We start from the raw sequence: 22,623 nt of genomic DNA on the forward strand, positions 1-22,623 counted from the left end.
CCCAAGTTCATGCCTTGTGTCCAAAACGCACTCCCTCCCCCTTTTGTGTTCCCCGTTTGTCTCCCAGCCCATCTTAGCAACTTTCTCAGCAAAATGTAGCTCGAGCCGTGTAGGCTTGTCTTCTATTTCCTGCCTGTCCCGCCGCGCACACATAGCCGATCGGAAATCTTCCCCGACATCAGCGCTGACGTCGGGGAAGATTTCCGATCGGCTGTGTGAGCGGCAGGGCAGTCGGAGTAGAAGACGAGCTTCGTGGCTTGAGTTATATTTAACCCCGCGGGTCCTCCATCGTCCCCGTTCAGCTCTCTCTCCTGTGCACCCCCTAGTAGTACTGCCCTGATGGCGGCCCTGCGCGTGCCAGCTGCAAGGCCTTCGCGTGCCACAGTTGGCACGCGTGCCATACGTTCGCCATCGCTGATCTAGGATATTATTCTGGTATTTGTTACATATACATAGAGATAGCTACAATGCTCATGGATGTGACCAACAAGATATAGTGCTCACAGATGCGACCACTAAAGATTTAGGGCTGGTTTCACTAACTTGCCCGATCGGGCCCCGATCCTGGCAGCTCCGACTGATTCAGTAAACTTAAACATGCATATGAGGGCGATCGGAGGAACGCCCCCATCTGCCTGCACGGCTCGCACATGCGCAGACCATAGGAGCAGCGATTTTTTTAAAAACTGTTTTTACTTTTGACTTTGTGGAAACGCCGCCACCTCCACTGACCCCAACCCACGTGGCTCCTAAAAGCTGGTCCCGCTTTTGCCAGCTGCTGCCCTCACAAAAAGATAAATGGAGCCTGTGGTTTTAACCCGCTTTAAACCCACGGATTAAAACCACAGGCTCGCTGGGCAGGGAAGGGCAGGAGAGCTTCGGGGAAGGGCAGGAGAACGGCAATGCAGGGGAAGATTGAGGCAGAGCAGGGCGGCACGAGGGCGAGCAGCAGAGATAGCAGGGCAGCATTCGGGGCGAGCAGGCAGGAGAGATTGCAGGGCAGAGAGCAGGGCTTCCAGTGGGAAAGACGTTTTCGACTGGTCCCCAGCAGTCGCTTCTTCAGGTGATCGGCCAGCCCAGTCGGATTGGAAATTTGGTGTAGTGAATCAGGTTGCTGTCCAATTTGCATGCATTTCACCTCATTTGCCTGTAAGGATTCCAAGCAGATCGCAGAAGAGGTAAGTGAATCAGGCCAGAGGGAAATTTGATAGTTAAGTGGTTACAAACCGATCGGTACACGATCGGTTTGCTTAGTGAATATAGCCCTTACTTAGCTTAGTGACAGCATCTACATGCATACCAACATTGCTCGATGCATACCTAGGTTATTTTGAATTCAGTTAAAGCAAATATTCATCTTCTTACAAATAAGTTGTTTTCAAAGCAGACATGCGAGGTAAAAACCAAATGTAAGCGACTAATATGTTTTGTGAAAAGTTAGCCTAATATCTATGGCTGTGAAGAAAATATAACGTTTAAACATAAAACATTTATGATTGTGCAAGTGAATGCATCTGCCTTTTACCTCCATGGTTTTGCTGCCACTATGGGGTAACCGAGATCTGGATCCTAATGCTTCTAAAGGGTATTTACAGAGATGGAGTGCTCGGGACTTTGTTATGTGCATGATGTGGTGTCGTCGGAGGGTGTAGCTCGTTCTTTTCAGGACCTACATGCAGAAGGTTTCCTGGAGGTTGATGAATGATTTTACTACCGTCAAGTGTCTCATTAACCCATGAAGTATTTTGTGCGGCCCCAGTCGAGGGTGATGTAGTGTTTTCCTCTGCTGCCCCCGGGTGTTTACCATCTTGCCAGCTCCCTCCTGTCTTGCTGCAGCATTTGTTTGTGCGGCCTCAGAAATATTTTTTTCGGCCAATGCAGCTCAGGGAAGCCAAAAGGTTGGACACCCCTGCTTTAGATGCTGCTTCCTTGAATGAAGATATAGCGGATATGGTGCGAGAGACCTTGACTCTATCCCACCTGACCAGGATCAGTTTGTCTTTTCACCAGGTTAGTTTGGGGAGTTTTAGTGCCCCGTGGGACTAAGAGGTCATGGCAGCGGTGTGGAACCAGGATCTATCCCCCTCTGAACAAGTTACAGGGGATGGACTTTGTCTTCTTATGAAACATCTCCCTTAGATGACTCATTCCATAGTATTGCAGGAACAGCAGTACAAGTTTCTTTTACGGCTGCATGTTTCAAGTTTTATTAATGCTTGATAAATCGCCTATTTAATTTCCTAAGCGATGTACAATACAAATTAAAATATAACAACTAATACAATAACAAATAAAAGACAAACTATATAAGACAATACATGTGTCTCCATACTGGGCATATGTCTCTGGATTTGTATCTCATGCTCGGTGTCCCAGTGCCAGTCCACCCCGGCAGGCTTGCTTCACATGTTTTGGTCCTATGACCGACTTCAGACCTTTTGGTCCTTTGTTGCACTGTATCTACAAACTATATTGAGTAAGCAGATTCCTCTGTGGTTGGATATTCTGCTTTTTTCTCAAGTTACTACATTGGGTTTGTCTAGAGGTGATAATTTGCTGCTGCACAAAGTCCCTTATTGGCTAGAAAATGTATCCTTGAGCTGTGGCGCCAAGCTGAGATGCCCACTGTTACTGTGTGGAGAAATGAACTGTTTACTTTATTAAAATTTGAATATTTGGATGTACGTAGGGGTGGCCCTGGTCCCTGGAGGAAATTTAGGAGAATCTGGTCCCTTGTTTGGGAGGGTCTGTCCCATTGAGTTAGAAGTTCTCTTTTGCACTTTTGACACTGTAGTGCTGGGTTAGGGGGGGTGGGGGTGGGGGGCCTTTTAGGTCTCTGTGAAGGATAAACACGGATGTCCTTGCGTTGTCTGCTGTTGTATTCTGTATTGTTGTTGAGTTTGGTATGTAAATCTGTAATATGAAACTCTCAATAAAAAATTTAAATATATAAAAAAAAAAAACCATAAAACATTTAAACAAAAATGTTCTTATAAAATCAACATCTAAAGCCATATAAATCCTTTTCTGAGACTTTATCTCAGTATTATCACAAACTGTGTGCTGCAAGACGCCGGGGAGGAGGAGTGCCACTAGCTAACTGCCTATAGGACATGTCTCTTGCGGTGCAAGGCACATCTGGTAGGCAGTCAGCCGGCACCTCTCCTTCTCTCCATGCCTCTTACCTCCCGGTGGCTCAAAACCTCACCTGGAGGGCCTTTGCGAATGCGCAGAAATCGATGTGATGACATCACATTGCTTCAATGTCTGCGTACTTCCAGTTGCCCTCAAGCCGTGGCCACCATGTTTAGTGTGCTGCGGCTTCAAAGTTTGCAAGACACTGCTTTATCTGAAAAATGGTCCATATAAACAGCATGTATCATTTTGAGATACAGGAGCCAACATTTGAAAACGATTGGGGGTGCTCAATAGAGAATGACACAGTGACAAAATTCATCACCGTTCCCATCCCCGCGGATAACTGCGGTAAACCATCTTTATGTCATTCTTTAAGGAGAGAGGGAAGAATCAGAGTATGAATGGCCACAACCACTGACCCGCAAGCTTTGCTTTGAAGAATGCTGGTATAGAAGGACTGAGGTTGAAATAGACACTAGAAAATGACATGGGATTATTTCCCGCGGTTATCCACGGGGACGGGAATGGTGATGAATTTTGTCACCGTGTCATTCTCTAGTGCTCAACTCATAACTCACAACTAATTTAACTCATAACTCACAACTAATTTCCCCTCACCCAGTAAAGGAAAACCAAAATGCATCTAGTAGCGAATGATAGCGATAACTATCTAAATGTCAAGAGGAATGTGGACAAATCAAAAGCTAGGGTCCAGCCACTCTCTCCTTTGCCTCCCAGCATCATACTCTCTCCCCCCTCCATTCAAGCCATTATAGCACTTTTCTCCAACCAGTCCCTCTTTTCCACTCTATTCTCCCAATTTTTTTTCATTTTTCCCTAATTTCATCTCACTGACCATTCTCCCTCTGTACTTTTTTCTCCACCTGCAAAGGAATAATTTGATGCTTTATATTTGGGGGCAGGGAATTTAATTGCTCTTGGCCTGCTCTTTTCCCTTTTCCCAGCCTTCTATTCCCCTCCCATTTCCAGCAGTTCCAATACACATTTCCCTAGTTAGTCCTCATTCCATGCAGTTTGGCTCACCCATCCCATTACTGATTCTAACTTCTAACTGTCCTCTACAAGTGAGACTTCCTTTGGCTTGTAGATTTAACTCATCTCCAATTTGTGACTTCCCATTGACCACAGGCTTGGATCATTTCCTTGCTCTGCTCTCCCTGGCTCCAGGGAAAATTCCTGTTTTCTGGGACTGGTTCCTCATCCCCTTTTATCCTGACAGTCACAGATTCCAGACTAATAATGGCCAATTTTCTGCCTGCAGAGTCCACATCAGATTCTTTGCCACATGCTTACTCCGAGCTTTGGAAGCCCAGCAAGAATCATAGTTTGAAACCTCAAAGATTGCATGCTGACTGGGAGAGCATGTTCTAGCAGCACAGGACATAGGAGTATGCACTCACACTAAGCCATTGTGTTCTGGGCTGTCTGCAGGATATTGCTCCAGAAGCCAAGGAACATGCATCCAGTTCAAACAGCCGAGTTAAGAGTTGGGAGGTGGTTGCAGAGTTTTACCAAGAACAAAGAGGGGGAGCAAGGATTCAACAGTTAAGCACCAGTGTTCTCCCCCCAAAATTTTTCCAGCCGGGTGGCATGAAAAAGTAGCCGGGTGGGGCGGGGCGGGGAAATTTGGTGGTGGGGAAAATTAAATGTGCATTATTTTTATTAGTTAATTATTATTAATTATTTTCCAATGCTCAATATGACTTCCTTTTTTAAGGTTTGACACTTAGGCAGTGTTCCGGTAGCATTTAAGCCACTCTTGTAAAAAAGTAATGCAGATCCTCTTATTCTAAATAACTACTGGCCACTATCAAACCTTCCATTTCTTTCAAAACTACAGTACTTGAGAAAGTGGTATTAAACATGTTGAATCAGTTGAAACAACTTGAAACAAGTTGCATCCCCAGCAATCTGTTTTTTTTGTTTAAGACATAGCACAGAGACAACAGTTCCTGCCTTAGGGCTCCTTATACAAAGCTGCGATAGCAATTCTGCCACAGCAAATGCAATGAAGCCCATAGGAACTGAATGGACTTTGGAGCATTTGCCATGGGAGAATCACTACTGTGGCTTTGTAAAAGGGGCCCTTACTACATGAACTCCATAGTCACCTAAATCAGTGTTTCTCAACTTTTTCAAGCCAAGTACCCCCTAAGTCTAACAAATACCAACCTAGTACCCCAGCCCAAGCCCATTATAATAGTACTAATTGTAATGCAATTTCTTCCATTCATTTTTTATGTACACAAAATATCTTTTTAATTCATAATGGTAACCATAAAATTAAAAAAAACACAAAGCACACTGTATGCAGAGAAAATGTTAATTAGCATTTATATTTGTTTTGTTTTTCAAAGAGGTCAAGGCAGATTACTTTAAAATACAGTATGCAATGTCACCTTAGTAACAATTATAGAAAATTAGACAAATATAGTGCAAAATATAGACAGCAGATTATAAATTCTCAAAACTGACACATTTTGATCACTAAATTGAAAATAAAATCATTTTTCCTACCTTTGTTGTCTGCCGATTTAATTAGTTTCTGGTTGGACTTCCTTCTGACTGTGCATCCAACATTTTTTTTTCTGTCTGCCTCCTGCATGCTTCCTCTCCTCCAGACCTCATTCCCTTCCCCAACCAACATCTCTTTCTGTCTCTCCATGAGTCCAACTTTTCTTCCTCTCTCCTCCACCCCTATTGGCAACATGTCTCCCTCTTTCTCCCTCCTCTATTCTGATCTTGCATCTCTCTGTTCTTTCTCAGGGTCTCTCCCCCTCTGTCTCTTCTGTCTGCATCTCCCATAGTCCAGCATCTGCCTGTTATTTTTATTCATTTTTTTTTATAAGAACATAAGAAGTTGCCCCCGCTGAGTCAGACCAGAGGTCCATCTTGCTCAGCGGTCCGCTCCCGCAGCGGCCCATCAGGCCTAGTGCCTGAACAGTGGTCCCTGATTAATTTTGTAACTTACCTCTAATCCCATCCCTATAATCTACCTTTACTCTTATCTGTACCCCTCAATCCCTTTGTCTTCCAAGTACCTATCCAAAGCTTCTTTGAACCCCTGTAGCGTGCTCCTGTTTATCACATCCTCTGGTAGCGCGTTCCATGTATCCACCACCCTCTGTGTGAAAAAGAACTTCCTGGCGTTTGTTCTAAACCTCTCCCCTTTCAATTTCTCCCGACCCACCTCCCTCCCTGTTTCAAAATCAAAAGTCATGCCGCCGGGCTGCGGGCCCACCTACCCATTATTTTGGCCAATCAGGGACTTCCCTAGACTCCTCCCTAAGAAAGTCCCTGATTGGCTGAGGTGCCCCAGGCCCCTCCAAAGAGAGGAGCCTGAGGCGCCTCAGGCAATCAGGGCCTTAGGCCTCACCCCGTACATCAGATGATGCGCCAGGGCTGGGCCTAAGGCCGCTATTGGGCGGCGGCAGCTCCGGGGAGCAGGAACAGAAAGACTTTACTCCTGCTCCTGAAGATCGTCATAGGAGCAGGAGGGTCCGGGCACTCCTCCTGCTCCTGAAGATGATTTTCTTTTGCGGCAAAGGAGCAGGAAGATCCGGGTACCTCTCCTGCTCCCGAAGATGAATTTCTTTTGCGGCAAAAGAGCAGGAGGGTCTGGGCACCCCTCCTGCTCCCGAAGATGATGGCATCCTTGGCGGAAGGAGTAGGAGGAACCGGGCACCTCTCCTGCTTCCAGCTATTGCAAAAGTACCGGGTGGGTTGGGTGAGCCTGAGGGTGGGAGGACTAGAAGCAGGAGGGACCAAGCACCCCTCCTGCTCCCAACTTTTTCGTGCTGGGGGTGGGTGGGCCGTGCAGAGAGGGCCATGCAGGGAGGAGGGCGAGGCTAGTGTCGAGCAGGGCTGGTGTGTCGGGCCGATGCCCGATCTCTCTTCTCTGCTCGCCGGACTCTCCTACTCTCTGCCGCCGTTCCCCGCAGTGCAGGCCCGCTTTAAAACCACGGGCAGCAGAAAGCGAGAGGCCGGGAGCAGGCAAGAGAGATCAGGGCAGGCAGGAGTGCTCAGGGCCTGGGGGGGGGGGGTCGGGCAGATCTCTCTTGCCTGCTCCTGGACTCTCCTGCTCTCTGCCGCCGGGAGCAGGCAAGAGAGAGCTGGGCTGAGCCCTGATAGCAGTGACAGGAGGCTGTTTCTCCTGTCACTACCGTCAGGGTGTGCGCATGAGCGGGGATCACTCTAGAGAGTTGCGCGGGGACAGAAATCCCACCCATCCCCGCCAGGATCCTCTCCATCCCCACCCATCCCCGCCAGGATCTTCTCCGTCCCCGCCGTCCCCATAAAAAGCAGCAATTACTTCTGACAGGATCATCAATTCCACCGTTTCTTTTGTGTTTGTGCTGCTGTTTTCCTTGTGGAATCTCTTTGGTGGAACCCTTTTTTTGTTTTCTGTTCAGGTAATTAACTTATAAACCCCTTCTTTTACTAAGACTGACGTGTCCATTATATTATATGGACGAACCCTGCTTCCAAAGCGTTCCATCCCCGTGGGAGTCCCGTGGGTTAGGGGGGATTCCCGCGATCCCCGTTCCCGTGCAGACCTCTAGATCACTCTGGCCATGGGTAGGGGGCGTGCTAACGATCGTCTCCATTTGCATGCAGGCCTTTACTGAATCAATCGGCCGGCATGCAATAGGAAACGGATCGTGCACGGTTTGGAGGTTTAGTGAATCCTGCCCTAGGCTTTGGCATCCAGAGCTGCCCATTTCAAATCCCACTGCCGATCCTTGTGATCTTGGGTAAATCGCTTAACCCTCCATTGCCTCGGGTACAAAATTAGATTGTGAGCCCTCCCACGTCCAGGAAATACTTTGTGCACCTGAATGTAACTCAAGCTTGAGCCACCACTACTGAAAGGTATAAGCGAAATTCAAATCAATGAATAAAACGATCGAAAAGACCTATGGATTAGTTTATCAGCAGCGCTACAAGCATTGAAAGAAAGAGCATCAAAACAAACACGTCATCCTGGCAGGCCTCAAGAGATCCCCTCCGCCAGCTCCCACTCACCTGCCAGTATGAATTTAGCCGTCAGCTTCACCATCCCGATGACGATAAGAGTTATCGGAACGTAAAATAATTTGAGGCCGACCAGTAAAAGCAAAGACTAATCTGCTGCCGAACCCCGTCCGCATCTCTATGGCAACGGCAAACTTTTACCGTGCAAGGGGGTAGAAACAGCACAGCATTGGTAGCCGGTTGGACAAACGATTTGTCCATCAAGAGTAGCTTGAGACCTGATTGGTCAATTAGTTGTAAAAAAAAAAAAACACTTTTCTTTTCTTATTGCAATGCCTCTCATTTGATAACGGTGGTGTCGATCACTCTAAACTTGGAGTCTATTGGGTAAAACTATCCCAGACTTCAGCCAGATGGTGATTTGATGAATGGCGTTGCTCGCAGTGGAGCGTATTTTAAAGTAAATATGCGGAATGAGGAGATTTAAGGTAGGAGAGACATACAAGTGTCCGAGTATAAAAGACGTCTTTAATATTGAGCGCAAATTTCTAATTTGTGTTTATGAAACATGAGGAATCTAATGTTGCACACTGAGCGAACGCTAAAACTGTATCTGTTGGCAGGGCAGCCATCAGAAATTTCTGGGCCCCTTACTGAGCAATCCTATTGGGCCCCCCCACGCACCCCTCCCCCCCCCCCCCCCCCCCCCCCCCCCCGACGCTCCTCCCCCCCCTTCTTCCATGGGCCGAATACACACATACTTTTCTGCTAATGCTCCACCTAAGCCAGTCCCTTAAAATCTTCTCACGTCCATTGGGTGATTTGGCATAGAGGAGATATTCATAAAAAGAACGTCCGTCAAGATCTTTACTCATAGGCTGTGCCATTTGCTTTAAATCATCTTCCATCATTAATCCAAATTGCACAATTCTTTCTCTGTCTTTGTCCTGAATGGCATCTGGCCACATTGCTGGATCCTTCCAGTCAATAAATTTATGAGCAGGCGCGGAGAATGCATTTTTAAACAAATGTAGTTTATCCTTGTACTCAAGTTTCAAGTTTATTAAAGTTTTTGATTAATCGCTTAATCGTACTTCAAAGCGATGAACATACATAAAAAAACAATTAAAATTACAATATTAAAAGTAATACATTATTTAAACATAAACATTAAAATAAACTAGACTATATACAAACTTAACAAACAAGAACAAAAAGGCGAAGGGGATTTGAACAAATTATTATAGAAAAGGAGGTCAGGTAAAAACACAAGGTTAGGAATTTAAGGTGAATGGTCAAATACAACATTATTAATAAATTCAAGATTAAGAATTATTGCTCGAAAGCATCTTTGAAAAGGAATGTTTTTAAATTAGTCTTAAATTTATCAATATTATGTTCTTAAATTGGAAGAGAATTCCAGATTTGTGGGGCAGTAACGGAAAAAATAAATTGTCTTCTAGTATTGATGATCTTGAGAGAAGGAATTGTCAGTAAATGTGGTTCGTTTGACCGCAATGTTCTGTTTGAGGAGTAAGAAATCAGTGATTTAAAAATAAATGCGGGTGCTTTAAAAAGTATTGATTTAAAAGTGAGTAGGCATAGTTTATAAGTTATTCTATGAGATACCGGAAGCCAATGAGCGTTCTTAAGAAGTGGTGTTACGTGATCAAATATTTTTGTCTTTGTTATAAGTTTGATGGAAGTATTTTGTATGATTTGTAGACGTCTAATTTCACTTTGTGCAATTCCTTTAAAAAGGGCGTTGCAGTAATCGATTTTAGAGATTACTAAGGAGTGGATAAGGATATTAAGTGATTTAGAACAAAGATATTGTGAAAGGGAACGGATTTGACGAAGTCTATAGAAAGATGATTTGACGATACTACCAATATGTTCGTGAAAAGTTAATTTACTGTCGAATATAACTCCTAGGATTTTAATGGTATTAACCAATTGCAAGGGAATATTTTTTATAGTAATAGGGGCAATAAGTTTAGGAGTTTCTTTCCATGGGAAAAGCATCGTTGGTTTTTTTTTCAATATTAAGGGCCAACCTATTTATATCTAACCATTGATAAATTTGTTCAAGTTTATTGTTAATTGCTATGATATCCAAAGAATTGTTGGGATCTAAAGGGTGTAAGAGCTGAATATCATCAGCGTATGCAAATACATGAAAACCTATAGATTGGCAGACGATCATTAAGGGGCAAGAAAGATATTGAAAAGTAGGGGAGGGAGAATAGATCCTTGGGGAATACCATGAGAAGTTAGTGAACTTTTAGAATTTGAATTATTAAATGCAACAGTAGATGTACGATCAGAAAAATAAGATACAAACCAAGATAAAACTTGGTCGGTGTTACCAATTGAATGTGGTCTGTCTAATAAAAGTTGGTGATCTATGGTGTCAAAGGCTGCAGAGAGGTCGATAGAAATAAGTAAGACCGATTGATGATGGTCTAAAAAGTAGTGTATTGAAGAAGACATACCAATCAATGAATGTTCAGTATTATGATGCTGTCTGAACCCTGTTTGGTTCGGATGAAGAACATTAGTTTTTTCAATGAATTCAGAGATTTGATTAAAAACAACCTTTTCTGTCAACTTTGCCATGAAAGGAAGATTTGCTATTGTTCTATAGTTAGAAACTTCTTCCGAACTAATCTTACGATCTTTAATAATGGGTCGAATAACAGATGTTTTCCAGAGTTTTGGCATAGTACTTTGAATTAAACTTTCGTTTATTAATTTTAAAATGAAAGGACCAAAGATTTCAAAGTATTTTTTTAGGATAAATGGAGGAATTAGGTCTGCTTTGGAACCCTTAATATTGATGGACTTAAATATGGATTTTAATTCTTTAAGACTAGGTAAGTTAAAATGGGAACATGTAGAATATGATAAATTTGTGATACTCCTTATGTAATTTTAATCATCTATGGATATGTTTGTATGTTTATTGTTCAAATGGTTTTATTTATTTCCCCAAATTTATTTTTGTTATACGCATTGAAAATATTTGATATTGCGTTTAAATCAAAATCTCAATAAACTTGAAACTTGAAACGAGTGCCCGTGAGATTGTGGGAGGGTTAAATACTCAAAACTTAGAAGAATAACAATTTACTTAAAGTTTTAGCTACGCCAGCTTTCTGGTATCTTTACATACAGTGGCGTATGTAGCATATGTAACACCCAGGGGCCATCATTTTTTGGCACCCCCCCCCATCTGTAAGAAAAACATGATTTTTAGTAACAAACCACACGTCACACATGAGTACCTAGGAAAAGGCAGCATCTTACATATTGCAGTGAGCAGTACATCAATAAACCCATTGTAAAACTAAACAAGCCAGACCAGCACAGATCAATCCTACACCGTCAATCCTAACAGAAAACCATGTCTTTCGAACACACAGAACACAGAAAACACCTTCGCCTAGTATGGAATATGTCATCACAAGCTAACCCCTCACTCTTTTACAAAACTGTAGTGTGGATTTTAGCTATAGTGGTAACAGCCCTGACGCTCATAGAATTCTGAGCATCAGAGCTGCTACCACCACGGCTGGCGCTAAAAAACGCTCCACAGTTTTGTAAAAGGGGGGATAAAATAGAAATACACAGTTTCAATGCTCTAGCTCAGAGGCCCAAACTTTTTGAGCTTGTGAGCTACTTTAAAATGATCAAGTCAAAATGATCTACCAACAATAAAATTAAAAAACACAAAGCACACTATACGCTGAGAAAATGTTAATTATCATTCCTATTCTGGGTTTTTTTCAAAGAGGTCAAGGCAGATGACTCTATGCATTGTCACCTCAGTAACAACCATACAAAAATAGACAAATATACCCTCCATCCTTTTTATTAAACCACAATAGCAGGGAGCTGCGCTGAATGCCCACGCTGCTCTTGACGCTCATAGGCTCTCTGCGCTAAAAACCACTATTGCGGTTTAGTAAAAGGGGACCATATTGTAAAATATAGACAGCAGATATAAATTCAGAACTGTGCATAGTAAGTGAAGGGAAGTTTTCATATCTGGGAATTTACCCAGTTAACTATTAAGTTATTTGGGCAAATTCCTTTGAAAACTGTGGTAATACTGCCTCCACTTTGCTAAATTTAAAATAAAATAATTTTTCCTACCTTGTCTGGTGATTTCATGAGTCTCTGGTTGCACTTTCTTCTTCTGACTGTGCATCCAATCTTTCTTCCCTTCTTTCAGCCTGTATGCTTCCTCTCCTCCACACTTCATTCCCTCCCCCAACTTTTTCTTCCTCTCTTCATGCCCCCTTTCTTTTTTTCTGTTTCTCTTCTTTCCTTCAGTTTCCCTGCCTGCCCCCTTTCTTTCTTTCTCCCTGCCGTTCCCCAAGCCACTGCCGCTGCCATCGGGGAATAGGACCCACCAATGGATAACAGGCCCCAAAGCCGACGCCGACGCATGCTCTTCCTGCTTCGGGCCGATCAGTCTTCCTCTCCCCGACGTCAATTCTGCCGTCGGAGAGGAAGTTCCGCCCAGCCAGGCAGCGATTGGCTGGCCCGAACTTCCTCTCCGACTGCAGAATTGACGTCGGGGAGAGGAAGACTGATCGGCCCGATAGATTAGATCGCCAAGACAAAGTGAGTCCTAGGTGATCGACTCACTTTGCCTTGGCGAGCTACTGGCGCCCCTGCCTTAGAACACTGCCTAGGACCCTGGGGGAGCCCGGGCCCCCTGTCAGCTCCGGGCCCCTGAATGCAGGACTGGTAGTACTGCCCTGATGGCGGCCCTGTCTGTTGGTAATGTCCGAAGAGAGTGTTCGGAGTTTGCGATCTAAAATGTGGGTGTTGCCGAGGGCTGCTGGGGGAACGGGCCTATCCACAGAGCCTATGAGCTGCAGAGAGTCTGCAGCAGGAAGCTCTGCACATAATACCAGCCCTATCATTAAGAGCAGAGAACCGGTACTGTGAGCTATAGGAAAGCAGAGAGCTTAAGGCAGCACAGGTTATTGGGGAGGAAATGGCTTGTAGCTGCTGGGTATTTGTTAGTTCTGGAGGTGTGTGGAAGGAGTGCATTTTTTTTTTTTTTTTTAATTATAATTCCCTATAAATGATTGATGTCTTCTTCAAGCAGCTGGTGAGTTGAGGTTCTTAACCCATCCACAAGGAATCATATGCTGTTCTACAGGAAAGAGATTATTGAGGTAAGAACCAAATCCTTCTGTTAAGATCCTGAGGCAGGCTTCGGGCAAAATTTGGCCAAGTTGGGCACAGTTTTTAATTCCTCCACTTCTGCTGCTTAATAAAGTATGTTTGGACTTGATTATTGGACTGTTTGTTCCTTATTCTTCACCAGTCTGGCCTTTTGCCTGTTTGCTTTTTTTGTGATTTTCCATATCCCTCCAATTTACTCTCATAAGTCGACAAAGGACACAGACTGGCCAAATACTCAAAGATTTGAGGTAGAGCGAAATTCTACCATTAATCTAGCACTGAAAAATTGCTATGACATGCTTAAAATAATGAGCATGCAAATCCATATTGAGTTAAAATTGTAGCAAAGCCAAAGCTCAGAGCACAAAATGTCAACTTTTTTGTTTAGTGCCTGAGTGGTGATTGACGCAATGACAGAAAAGTTGACATTAGGAGAGAAAAAGCATGCCACAGCAATAATTCTCCATCCTGATTTAACCTGACCTAACACTTCTTCTAGTGCAATAGGTGTATTATACTGGACAGCAGGGCTATGGCGTCAAAAGCAATTTTTGGGTTACTGGAGTCAGTCTGTAAAATGTTCTGACTCCAATTCAGACTCCTAATAGAATTAAATTGTATGTCATGCAAATATAATGCTTAATGCTGGATGTTACTAAACCACAGAAGAGCTTCTTACTGCAAGCTGGTGAGGTAAATGCTCTGATGCTCAAAAGAATTGAATGAATGTCGGAGCATTTACCTCGTCTTTTCACAGTTTAGTAAAAGGAGTCCTACATTTCTTATTTCACAGATAAGATTAACCTATTTTTCAGGGTGTATTAATTTTAGAATATACAGTCAAACCTCAGTTTGCGAGTGTTTTTGCAAGACGAGCAAAATATTCCTGCAAATCGTGCCTCGTAAAACGAGCGTTGACTCGCTAAACGAGCTCTCAGCTGTGGTGGCCCAGGAGTGGGTACCTGCCTGTGGGTGCCGCAGCCCCTTCAGCAGGGTGGCTTCCTTCCCTTACGGCTGCCCTCCCGCTTCGGCCGGTGTCTCTGCCGTCCGCCAGCGTTTCCCAGCTCCCGATTCAAGCCGGCTGCCATCCTGTAGAAGCATGCGCAGGACCTCTCAACTCCCAAGCCAAGCCGGCTGCCACCCCAACAATGCGTGTGCCAGTACAAGCATGCACCACATGCATGTTTCTGTTCTACTCTCTCCTTTTTCTTATTTTATTTGGTGTTTTTGATTTTTATTCGGTGTTTTTAAGTGGTCGGAGCTTCTCACCTTTAGTATCGGCTCTGAAGAAACAAGCTGAGGTCTGCAGCTGACAGGCCGATCCCTGGTGCTACCTGTTAGCTAGCCTGCACAAGTTTTTGACACTCGGGGCTGTCCCTGCTTACCTTCTCACCTACAGCGCATTATGTTTGGCATCCGTAGGAGGCTCAGCAGTGTCTCATAGGGTGCTGGCTGTATTTTTTGCCTTCCCTCCCCCTCCCTTCTGGTAGTGCATCCATCAGTCCGCAGGGTGGAGGTGCAATCAGATGCCATGTCTGACTGGCAGCCCAAAGATCAGCATTGAAGAGGAGCTTTTCAGCATGAGTCAGTGATTCTTTCCAGCTACTGTAAATAGCTGAGGCAGGTTGCAACATATTGCCAGCACAGGTTACAGAGAGTAAGGCTGTCACAGCTTCTGAGGTGAATCGGGGGGGGGGGGGGAGGGGGATCTGAAAACAGGTTTTTCAGGGTCCTGCATGTTTCCCCTCCTCAAAAATCTTAAATTTGCCAATTTTTGTCTTTAGTTAGTTGGTTATTTTATTATTTTTAGGCGCAAAAATCTTGACGGTGGCCATGTTGGATTTTTAGATAGAGGATAGATAGATGGATTTTTGGATAGAGGATGTGCGCTAGATGTGGTATATTTAGATTTTAGCAAAGCCTTTGACAATGTTCCACACAGACATCTAATAAATAAACTGAGTGTCCTTGGAATGGATCCCAAAGTGACGGGCTGGGTCAGGAACTGGTTGAGTGGAAGGTGACAAAGAGTGGTGAACAATAGAGATCGCTCTGAGGAAAGGAATTTTACCAGTGGTGTGCCTCAAGGTTCTGTTCTTGGGCCTGTTCTTTTTAACATTTTTATAAATGTATTGCTGAAGGGTTGTCAGGTAAGATTTGCCTCTTTGCAGATGATACCAAAATATGCAATAGAGTAGACATGCCGGATGGTGTGAATAACATGAAGAAAGACCTGGCAAAGCTTGAAGAATGGTCTGAAATTTGGCAGCTAAAATTTAATGCTAAGAAATTCAAGGTCATGCATTTGGGCTGAAAAAACCTGAGGGAACGGTACAGTTTAGAAGGTGAAGAGTTTATGTGCACAACGGAAGAGCGGGACTTGGGTGTGATTGTATGTGATGATCTTAAGGTGGCCAAACAGGTTGAAAAGGTGACAGCGAAAGCTAGAAGGATGTTAGGTTGTATAGGAAGAGGTATGGCCAGTAGAAAAAAGGAGGAATTGATGCCTCTGTATAAGACTGGTGAAACTTCATTTAGAGTATTGTGTACAATTTTGGAGACCGCACCTTCAAAAAGATATAAAAAGGATGGAGTCAGTCCTGAGGAAGGCTACTGAAATGGTGTTTGGTCTTTGTGATAAGGCGTATGGGGACAGAATTAAAGATCTCAATCTGTATACTTTGGAGGAAAGGTGGGAGAGGGGAGATATGATAGACATTTAAATTCAAAATATGAAAAAATGTCACTCGCCAGCAGTGGGTCCAATATCTCGGATCCAACATTCACTTAAACAGGTGGAGAAAAAGCCTCAGTTATATATCACGTAGCAATCATTGATGATTTTTAAGCTAGCGTTGTTTTTATCATTGGCAAAAAACTCACACCCCAAAGGGATCCAGAGAGCTTCAAAGCCCACTACTGTGCACAGTAGAAAAAAACTTTTTATATATTTTCATAAATATTTTTATAAATATCAAAAGAAGCCTATACTCATAAAGGCATTTGATATCAAGGTAAGTCAATACTTAAAAGGCATTCAGCTAACAGATGAAAAATTAGAAAGAACAAAAACTTAGCTCTGGCGCCAGAACCTTGCTGTCATAACCCAACTTCGCCGATAGCAAACATCTTCAATTAAATAGTGTTTGAAGGTTGCAGCAGTAACACGACGACAGGTCAACAATTCCTACAAGATCTTGTTTCACCACCCATCCAATGGTTTCTTCAGGGATTCACATTTAATAACAACTTCCATTTGAGCAATGTATACTCATAGCGCTGGGGGGGTCAATGGCTTCAGGTGAAGCACCAGGACCAACTTCGGTTCCTGTAACCTCAGAAGGATATAGGAGGAGAGGAGGAGTCGCTCGGGAGAACTAAGAAACTCTTGAGACCTGTTTGAGAGAGATCTAATAAAGAAGTAATAATAATAATAATAACTTTATTTTTGTATACCGCAATACCACAAAAGAGTTCAGAGCGGTTTACAGGAGAAGAGACTGTACATATGCAGCGAGGATACAGAGAGTTATCAAGTGTATAATATAACCAGTAGCAATTGCAAAATGATCCAATAACAGTTACAAGGGAGTGCAGAAAGGAGAAAGGAAAAACCGGGGGAGATGAGGTAAAAAGGTGAGAAGGGAGAGGAAGGGATGGAAGAGAGGCGGGGTCGAGTTTAGTAGTTTGGTTGGGAGGAAGGGAGTTAGAGAAATTTATCAAAGAGGTATGATTTGAGAGATTTCCTAGGGGATAGGTAGGATGGGGCAAGAGAGATGAGGGTGGTCAAGCAGTCATTCCATTTGCCAGCTTGGAAAGAGAGGGTTTTGTCGAGGAATCTTTTGTAGATACATCCCTTTGGAGAGGGTTAGGCAAACAGGTGGGCAATTGCATGTACGGTTAGAGCCTGGGAACACTCGGGGATGAGCCAGTTAGGGTTTTGAAGCAGAGGCAGGCGAATTTGAAGATGACCCTTGCTTCAAACGGTAGCCAATGAAGTTTTCTGTAGAAAGGGCTAACATGGTCTGACTTTTTGAGACCATAGATGAGGCGGATGGCGATGTTCTGAATGAATCTTAGACGTTTAATGGTTTTCTTGAAGGAACCCAAGTTTATGATGTTACAGTAATCCAGGGAGCTTAAGATTAGGGATTGGGCCAGCAATCTGAAGGTGGGGAAATCAAAGTAGTGTTTGATAGAACAGAGTTTCCAAAGGGTGGAAAAGCATTTTTGACCTGGGTATTGGTATGGTCTTCAAAAGTGAGGCAGCGGTCCAAGATGTCCATTGGGCCTACCATTATGGGTGTAGATAGTTTACTTTTCCCCATTTGTGCTATCACAATCGGGTAGCACACGGCCACAAATTTCCCAAAATTTGTCCAAAATAGCTAAGGGGAAAAGGATACTTAAAGTAATAATTACCAAGCCCACCTAACTCCTCTCTCCACCTTTCTCCACGTGGCTCCAAAGGGGCGCTCTTTGGCATTTTCAGTCTGTTGGAAAGGACCCCGGATGATGTCACACCTGTCCTCAGCAGTGCCTGCTTGATTTGCAGCACTGAAAGCAGGTCTGAGAACGCTGCAGGGAAACAAACTGAACAGAGAGGAGTCTACAGGCAGTTCTTTGCTCCCTTAGCAGATGCCCAGGGGGTCAGCACACCTCTCAAAATCACCACCAGCTCTTCGGCGTTTTCAGTTTGGAGAGGACCCCGGATGATGTCATACCTGTCCTCAGCAGTGCCTGCCCAATTCTCAGCACTGAAAGCCGGTCTGAAAACGCTGCAGGGAAACAAACTGAACAGAGAGGAGTCTACAGGCAATTCTTTCCTCTCTTAGCAGATGCCCAGGGGTTAGCACACCTGATTTTTTTTTTGCAGTTCAGTAAAACATGAGTGAACATTAGAATGGAACACAAATGTACTGTTTTTGTAGATTAACAGCAGTAGTTTTGCAAACATCAACAATAACCAGGTTTAGTCCATCAATGAACATATATAACTCATGGCACTTCTTTTAGAAGTAATGCTTGTACCCTGTTCAGTGTGTCTCTCATTTTGTTGGCACCATCATATGAGGTATGTTTGTGCAATACATCTCTTCATATCAATGCTGCTGCAAGATAAAGATATTCTTTGCATAGCTCAGCAATGAGGCTGCATCCAGAGAAGCATATGGTCAAAAATCAAGAAACCTTTCATTTAGGTTGCCTTTGTAATAATAACAACTGAAATCTGTTACCACTTACGCTTTTTGTTTCATCAGCAATTGGAGCAAAGAAATCAGCTTGATTAACTTATTGAAAAATAGAATCCAGTACTGATGTACTCAAAATATACATCAATTCGTTTTGAATGGAAAGATGGCTGAACTTGGCATTCTAAGGCAATCTGCCTATTTTAGACTGAATTCTATCATTATGTTTTACCATTCCGTGTGCTTTTTATACTTTGAGAGCATTTACCCTGTCAACATGAGCATCTCTCCAAATGTCCATGCTGAGCTGTTTTTCGTCGCTGTTAACAAAAGTGTTTCTGCAAGAAATGTAATGCCTATTTGCATTCTTTGAGTATCGCTGTGAATTAAGACTGGGTCTACAGTACTTTGGATTTTTGTTATTTGAAATTTTCCTATGCCACCATGTGGTGTTTTTAAACAAAGGCTTGGAATATTTTGCCAGTGGAAAACTTTTGAGTAAAGACTATACTGGAATTTCTTTCTTGGTCTGAGAAAAGTCACTTGTGCCTGGTAAATTAAGCATGAGACAGCTCATGGTAGCTTGGGACCTGTCAGTGATTCCAGTATGTAATGCACTTGGACATTCACTTTTTTTTTTTTTCTTTGCTCATTATCTTCACTGTCACAGATTTCTGATTCACTACACGATGATTCATCTTCCCACTGTCATGCAGGACTGCTCTGAAGTTTGATGCCAAATAAATCCCAAACATGGCTTACTGTACCATTGGATGTTTTTCTCATTTTTCCCTTAGTTTTTGACATAAAATCTAATGCTCTTGTAGTTATACATTTCACTTATGAAATGTGTGGTGGTAGAAAAGATAACACAAGCAGTTAAAGGGATAGGATTGCTGTGGTTACAATCAAAGTGGCTTATGTATTCAGGTACTTATTTTGTACCTGGGCCAATGGAGACTTACCCAGAGTCACAAAGAGCTGCACCACCACCTGCTCGCTGTCTACCTTTAAATTTCAGTCTTCTGCCCTGCAGGCCAATAGCAGCCATATAGAAAAGCTGCCTGTGGCCTGCACTGGGCCTTTCCCTGCAGGTCTGCCACTTCCAACATGGCTTTCTGTTTTAGGAGGGGCAGACTAAGTCAGAGGGAAAGGCTTGGTCCAGACCACAGGCAACCTTTCTATTTGACCTGCAGGGCTGAAAACTTAATTTAAAGTTAAGAGGTAGGTAGATGGCAGAAAGCAGCCACATTGAGTCTGGGAGGGGGAGGGGGAGTGGTGATGCCAGACCATGTGGGCCTGCAGGCCAGGAAGAGGGGTGGAAGAACAGTTATGTTGGATTCAGGAGAGGAAAAAGGCGATTCCAGACAATGTGGGTGGGTTGGAGGGCATTAAAAGAACTGGGACAGGGCCAAGATAGAAGGGAGTTAATAGGTATAGATACACCTGAGGGAGGGGGGAGAGAGAGTTGGACCTGCCGGCGATATTCGGGGGGGGGGGGGGTGTTGTATGGGGAACAGGCGGCTGTGGCAACTTATCAAAGCAGGGAAATCCCTTGCCACAATAAGCTCAGCGGCTGCTTACAACGTAGGCCCACATTTTGTTGGCCTACATTTTACGTGTCTACTGGGGGCCTAGAGAGACGCGTACAGCTGCCTAGGCCCACATAAGGCTAATTCCAGGCCAAGGCACACCTAGCCTTAGGTGAGCTAAGGCGGGCTTGCCCACCTCCCTAGGCTCTTGGAGACAGCCTGCCTCAGGAGGTGTTGTTTTTTTTTTTTTTTTAATGTGCGTCCTGATTGGCTAGTTAGGCAGCCGTTGGCCGCCTACATTGGGATGCCGTTTATAGAATTGGGCCCCAAATGTCCAAATTGTGCCCTGGATGTTTTATAAAATGTTCAATTATTGCAGAAAAATATTCATGCCTCCTTGAGGTTTAGACGCACTGCAGACCACCACCATAGAAATCTGGATTTGACGAGAATAATCTCCACCTGCCCCTTTATGCAACTTTGGGACTTTTTTTTTTTTTTAATGAGCCCTGTAGTATAGAAGGACTGTTTTGAATTAAACAAACACTAAGGTTTTTCCTCCAAAATATATATATATTATTATTATTTTTTTAAATGTTTATATGTTTGTGTTTTTTTTTAATGTTTATTAGTGATTGAAGGGGCACATATATTCCTTCACATATATTCTTTGTAAGTAATTTTTCTCTGTAAGTAATTTTTTCTATTCATGCTTGTGCTGAAACAGAAAGTTTTCACTTTGCTAAGAAACTTCACTTTGCTAAGCAAGCACAAGGTCATTTTTCTCTTTGTGTTCTGTTCTAGCTGAGCGAGTCTGCTTCTCATTTAGATGAGCAACTTTTGCTAAGAATGAAACATTTGCTCAAACCTTAGACAGAAGGACAGTATTATGGAACTTCCCACCAAAGCCCCCCTTATGCTTGCTACTTCTTTTTAGTTGCTTTTATGTATCCTGTTACCAAATATGGTCTTTCCTACAGTCATATGCTGAAAAAACTGACCCGTGTATAATGCTATAAAAATGGATGAAAAACTCATAATAAATGGACAATCTCTTTGGAACAAACCTGAGCCTGAGCGTCCTTTCTTCCTAAAGAGACTGTCTCCAGATATCTGAGGCGACAGAGTGTGTGCAGGGCGGTTTTGGGACCAGAACCGGACCAGGTCCGTTTCAGCTGGGGGCTCGTCCGGGAATTGGAGATGGTACCGGTACCAGTGAGTATGACTTTCTCAATCACTGGTCTCTGTCCTCTTCCAAACCCTTATATGTTATTGAGACTTTTGGTGAGTCTCTCGGAGTTTTAGTAACTCCATAGAGTTTAGGGAACTCCTGCAGTACTTTTGAGTGGCCACACATTCTTTTGGGAAGAACAAAATTACTAATAGACACGCCTGCCCTGCTCTGTTGTCTGTGGGGAAAAAAGTTTTGAGCATGCGTTTTTTCTGCTTTCTATCGCTTAGAAGATAAGGTTTATAGAGTATAAGATAAGATTTGTATTGTATTATATATTATTGTGTCTTGCTTATAAGGTAAGGTAAGTGAGACTTGTGCATTGCCATTTTGTGTTTTGTTATGGGTCAGAAAGGCACTAAAGATCCTCCCCCTCCTAAGAAAGATGAGACTTGTAAAGCTTATGTTGTCCGTGTGTGTGACACTCTCCCTCCAGTACACATCTCTCTGTGTCACCAGTCCTCCTCCGTATACTTTGCACTGCCTATACGCTTAACACAGAGGGAGGAAATACTGTAATGTGGCATGCATTGCCAGTAGAGCTCGAAAGCTGTTTTCAGTCTAAAATCTTCCCTTCCTCCTGCCGTAGCTTGTAAACAAAACTGTCTCTTGGCTCCATCTCGAACGTGAAATAGTCTGACCCTGACTCATATTTTGAGTCCCTTCTTCGGCTGCTACCCTCTGCTTTGAAGGAAACTTCTGTCGCTTCTTGTGCTGTGTTTCCGTGTCCTTTGACCGCCCACCCTATGATCTCTGTCAGTCTGGGCTTCTGCTGACACTGATGTAGGCTCTATTTCATGCACCCCCTATTGTGCTTCTCTGAAATCACTCACTCACGTTTTCATCAAGCAGTACCCGCTCTCCCATGTTGGGCCCATGTGCCTAAGGCCCCACCTGTGGGCGGGGTTTAAGCCGCCTGGGCCAGTCCAGCCCCATTCCAGAGCCGGCTGGCTGCCGGACGGGCGGGCTTGGCACCCGTCCGGCCAGCCAACATTGACAAGGTATGGAGGGTGGGATTGGGGGTGGGGGGTCGGCGGGGGAGTCGCGGGTCGGCGGGGGGGCGATCGGGGGTTCGAAGGGGGGTGCGGTCATGGGGGGGATTCGAGGGCAGGAGGGCCTGGGATCCCTCCTGCCCGTATTTTAGTGGGGGTGGGGGGTAGGGAGTTTACCTGGGCAGAAAGGGTTGGGCTCCCTCCTGCCCGATCTTGTAGAGGGTGGGGGTCGCGTGGCCAGAAGGGCTTGGGCTCCCTCCTGGCCACATCGGACTCGGGGGGGGGGGGGATTGGAGATCACGGGACAGGAGGGCTTGGGCTCCTTCCTGCCCCAAACG

General features: G+C 44.1%; 1 protein-coding gene and 1 long non-coding RNA gene across 3 annotated transcripts in view; one reads left to right on the forward strand and one right to left on the reverse strand.

Moving 5' to 3' along the window:
• IFT27 (intraflagellar transport 27) overlaps positions 1-8,336 on the reverse strand; it is an 84,165-nt gene extending 75,829 nt beyond the window's left edge. For both annotated transcript variants that reach the window (XM_033929862.1, XM_033929861.1), the window contains exon 1: positions 8,185-8,336. In XM_033929862.1, coding sequence (XP_033785753.1) covers positions 8,185-8,218 — 34 coding nt within the window. In that variant the 5' untranslated portion in view covers positions 8,219-8,336. The remainder of the gene's footprint in view (positions 1-8,184) is intronic.
• Positions 8,337-8,489: 153 nt separating this feature from the next.
• LOC117353670 overlaps positions 8,490-22,623 on the forward strand; it is a 37,303-nt gene continuing 23,169 nt past the window's right edge. Inside the window, exons 1-2 of the long non-coding RNA XR_004537998.1 lie at positions 8,490-8,621; positions 13,259-13,328. This is a non-coding gene — a long non-coding RNA (uncharacterized LOC117353670). The remainder of the gene's footprint in view (positions 8,622-13,258; positions 13,329-22,623) is intronic.

This window comes from Geotrypetes seraphini, chromosome 2, assembly GCF_902459505.1.
Source record: "Geotrypetes seraphini chromosome 2, aGeoSer1.1, whole genome shotgun sequence".
Taxonomy (NCBI): Eukaryota; Metazoa; Chordata; class Amphibia; order Gymnophiona; family Dermophiidae; genus Geotrypetes; species Geotrypetes seraphini.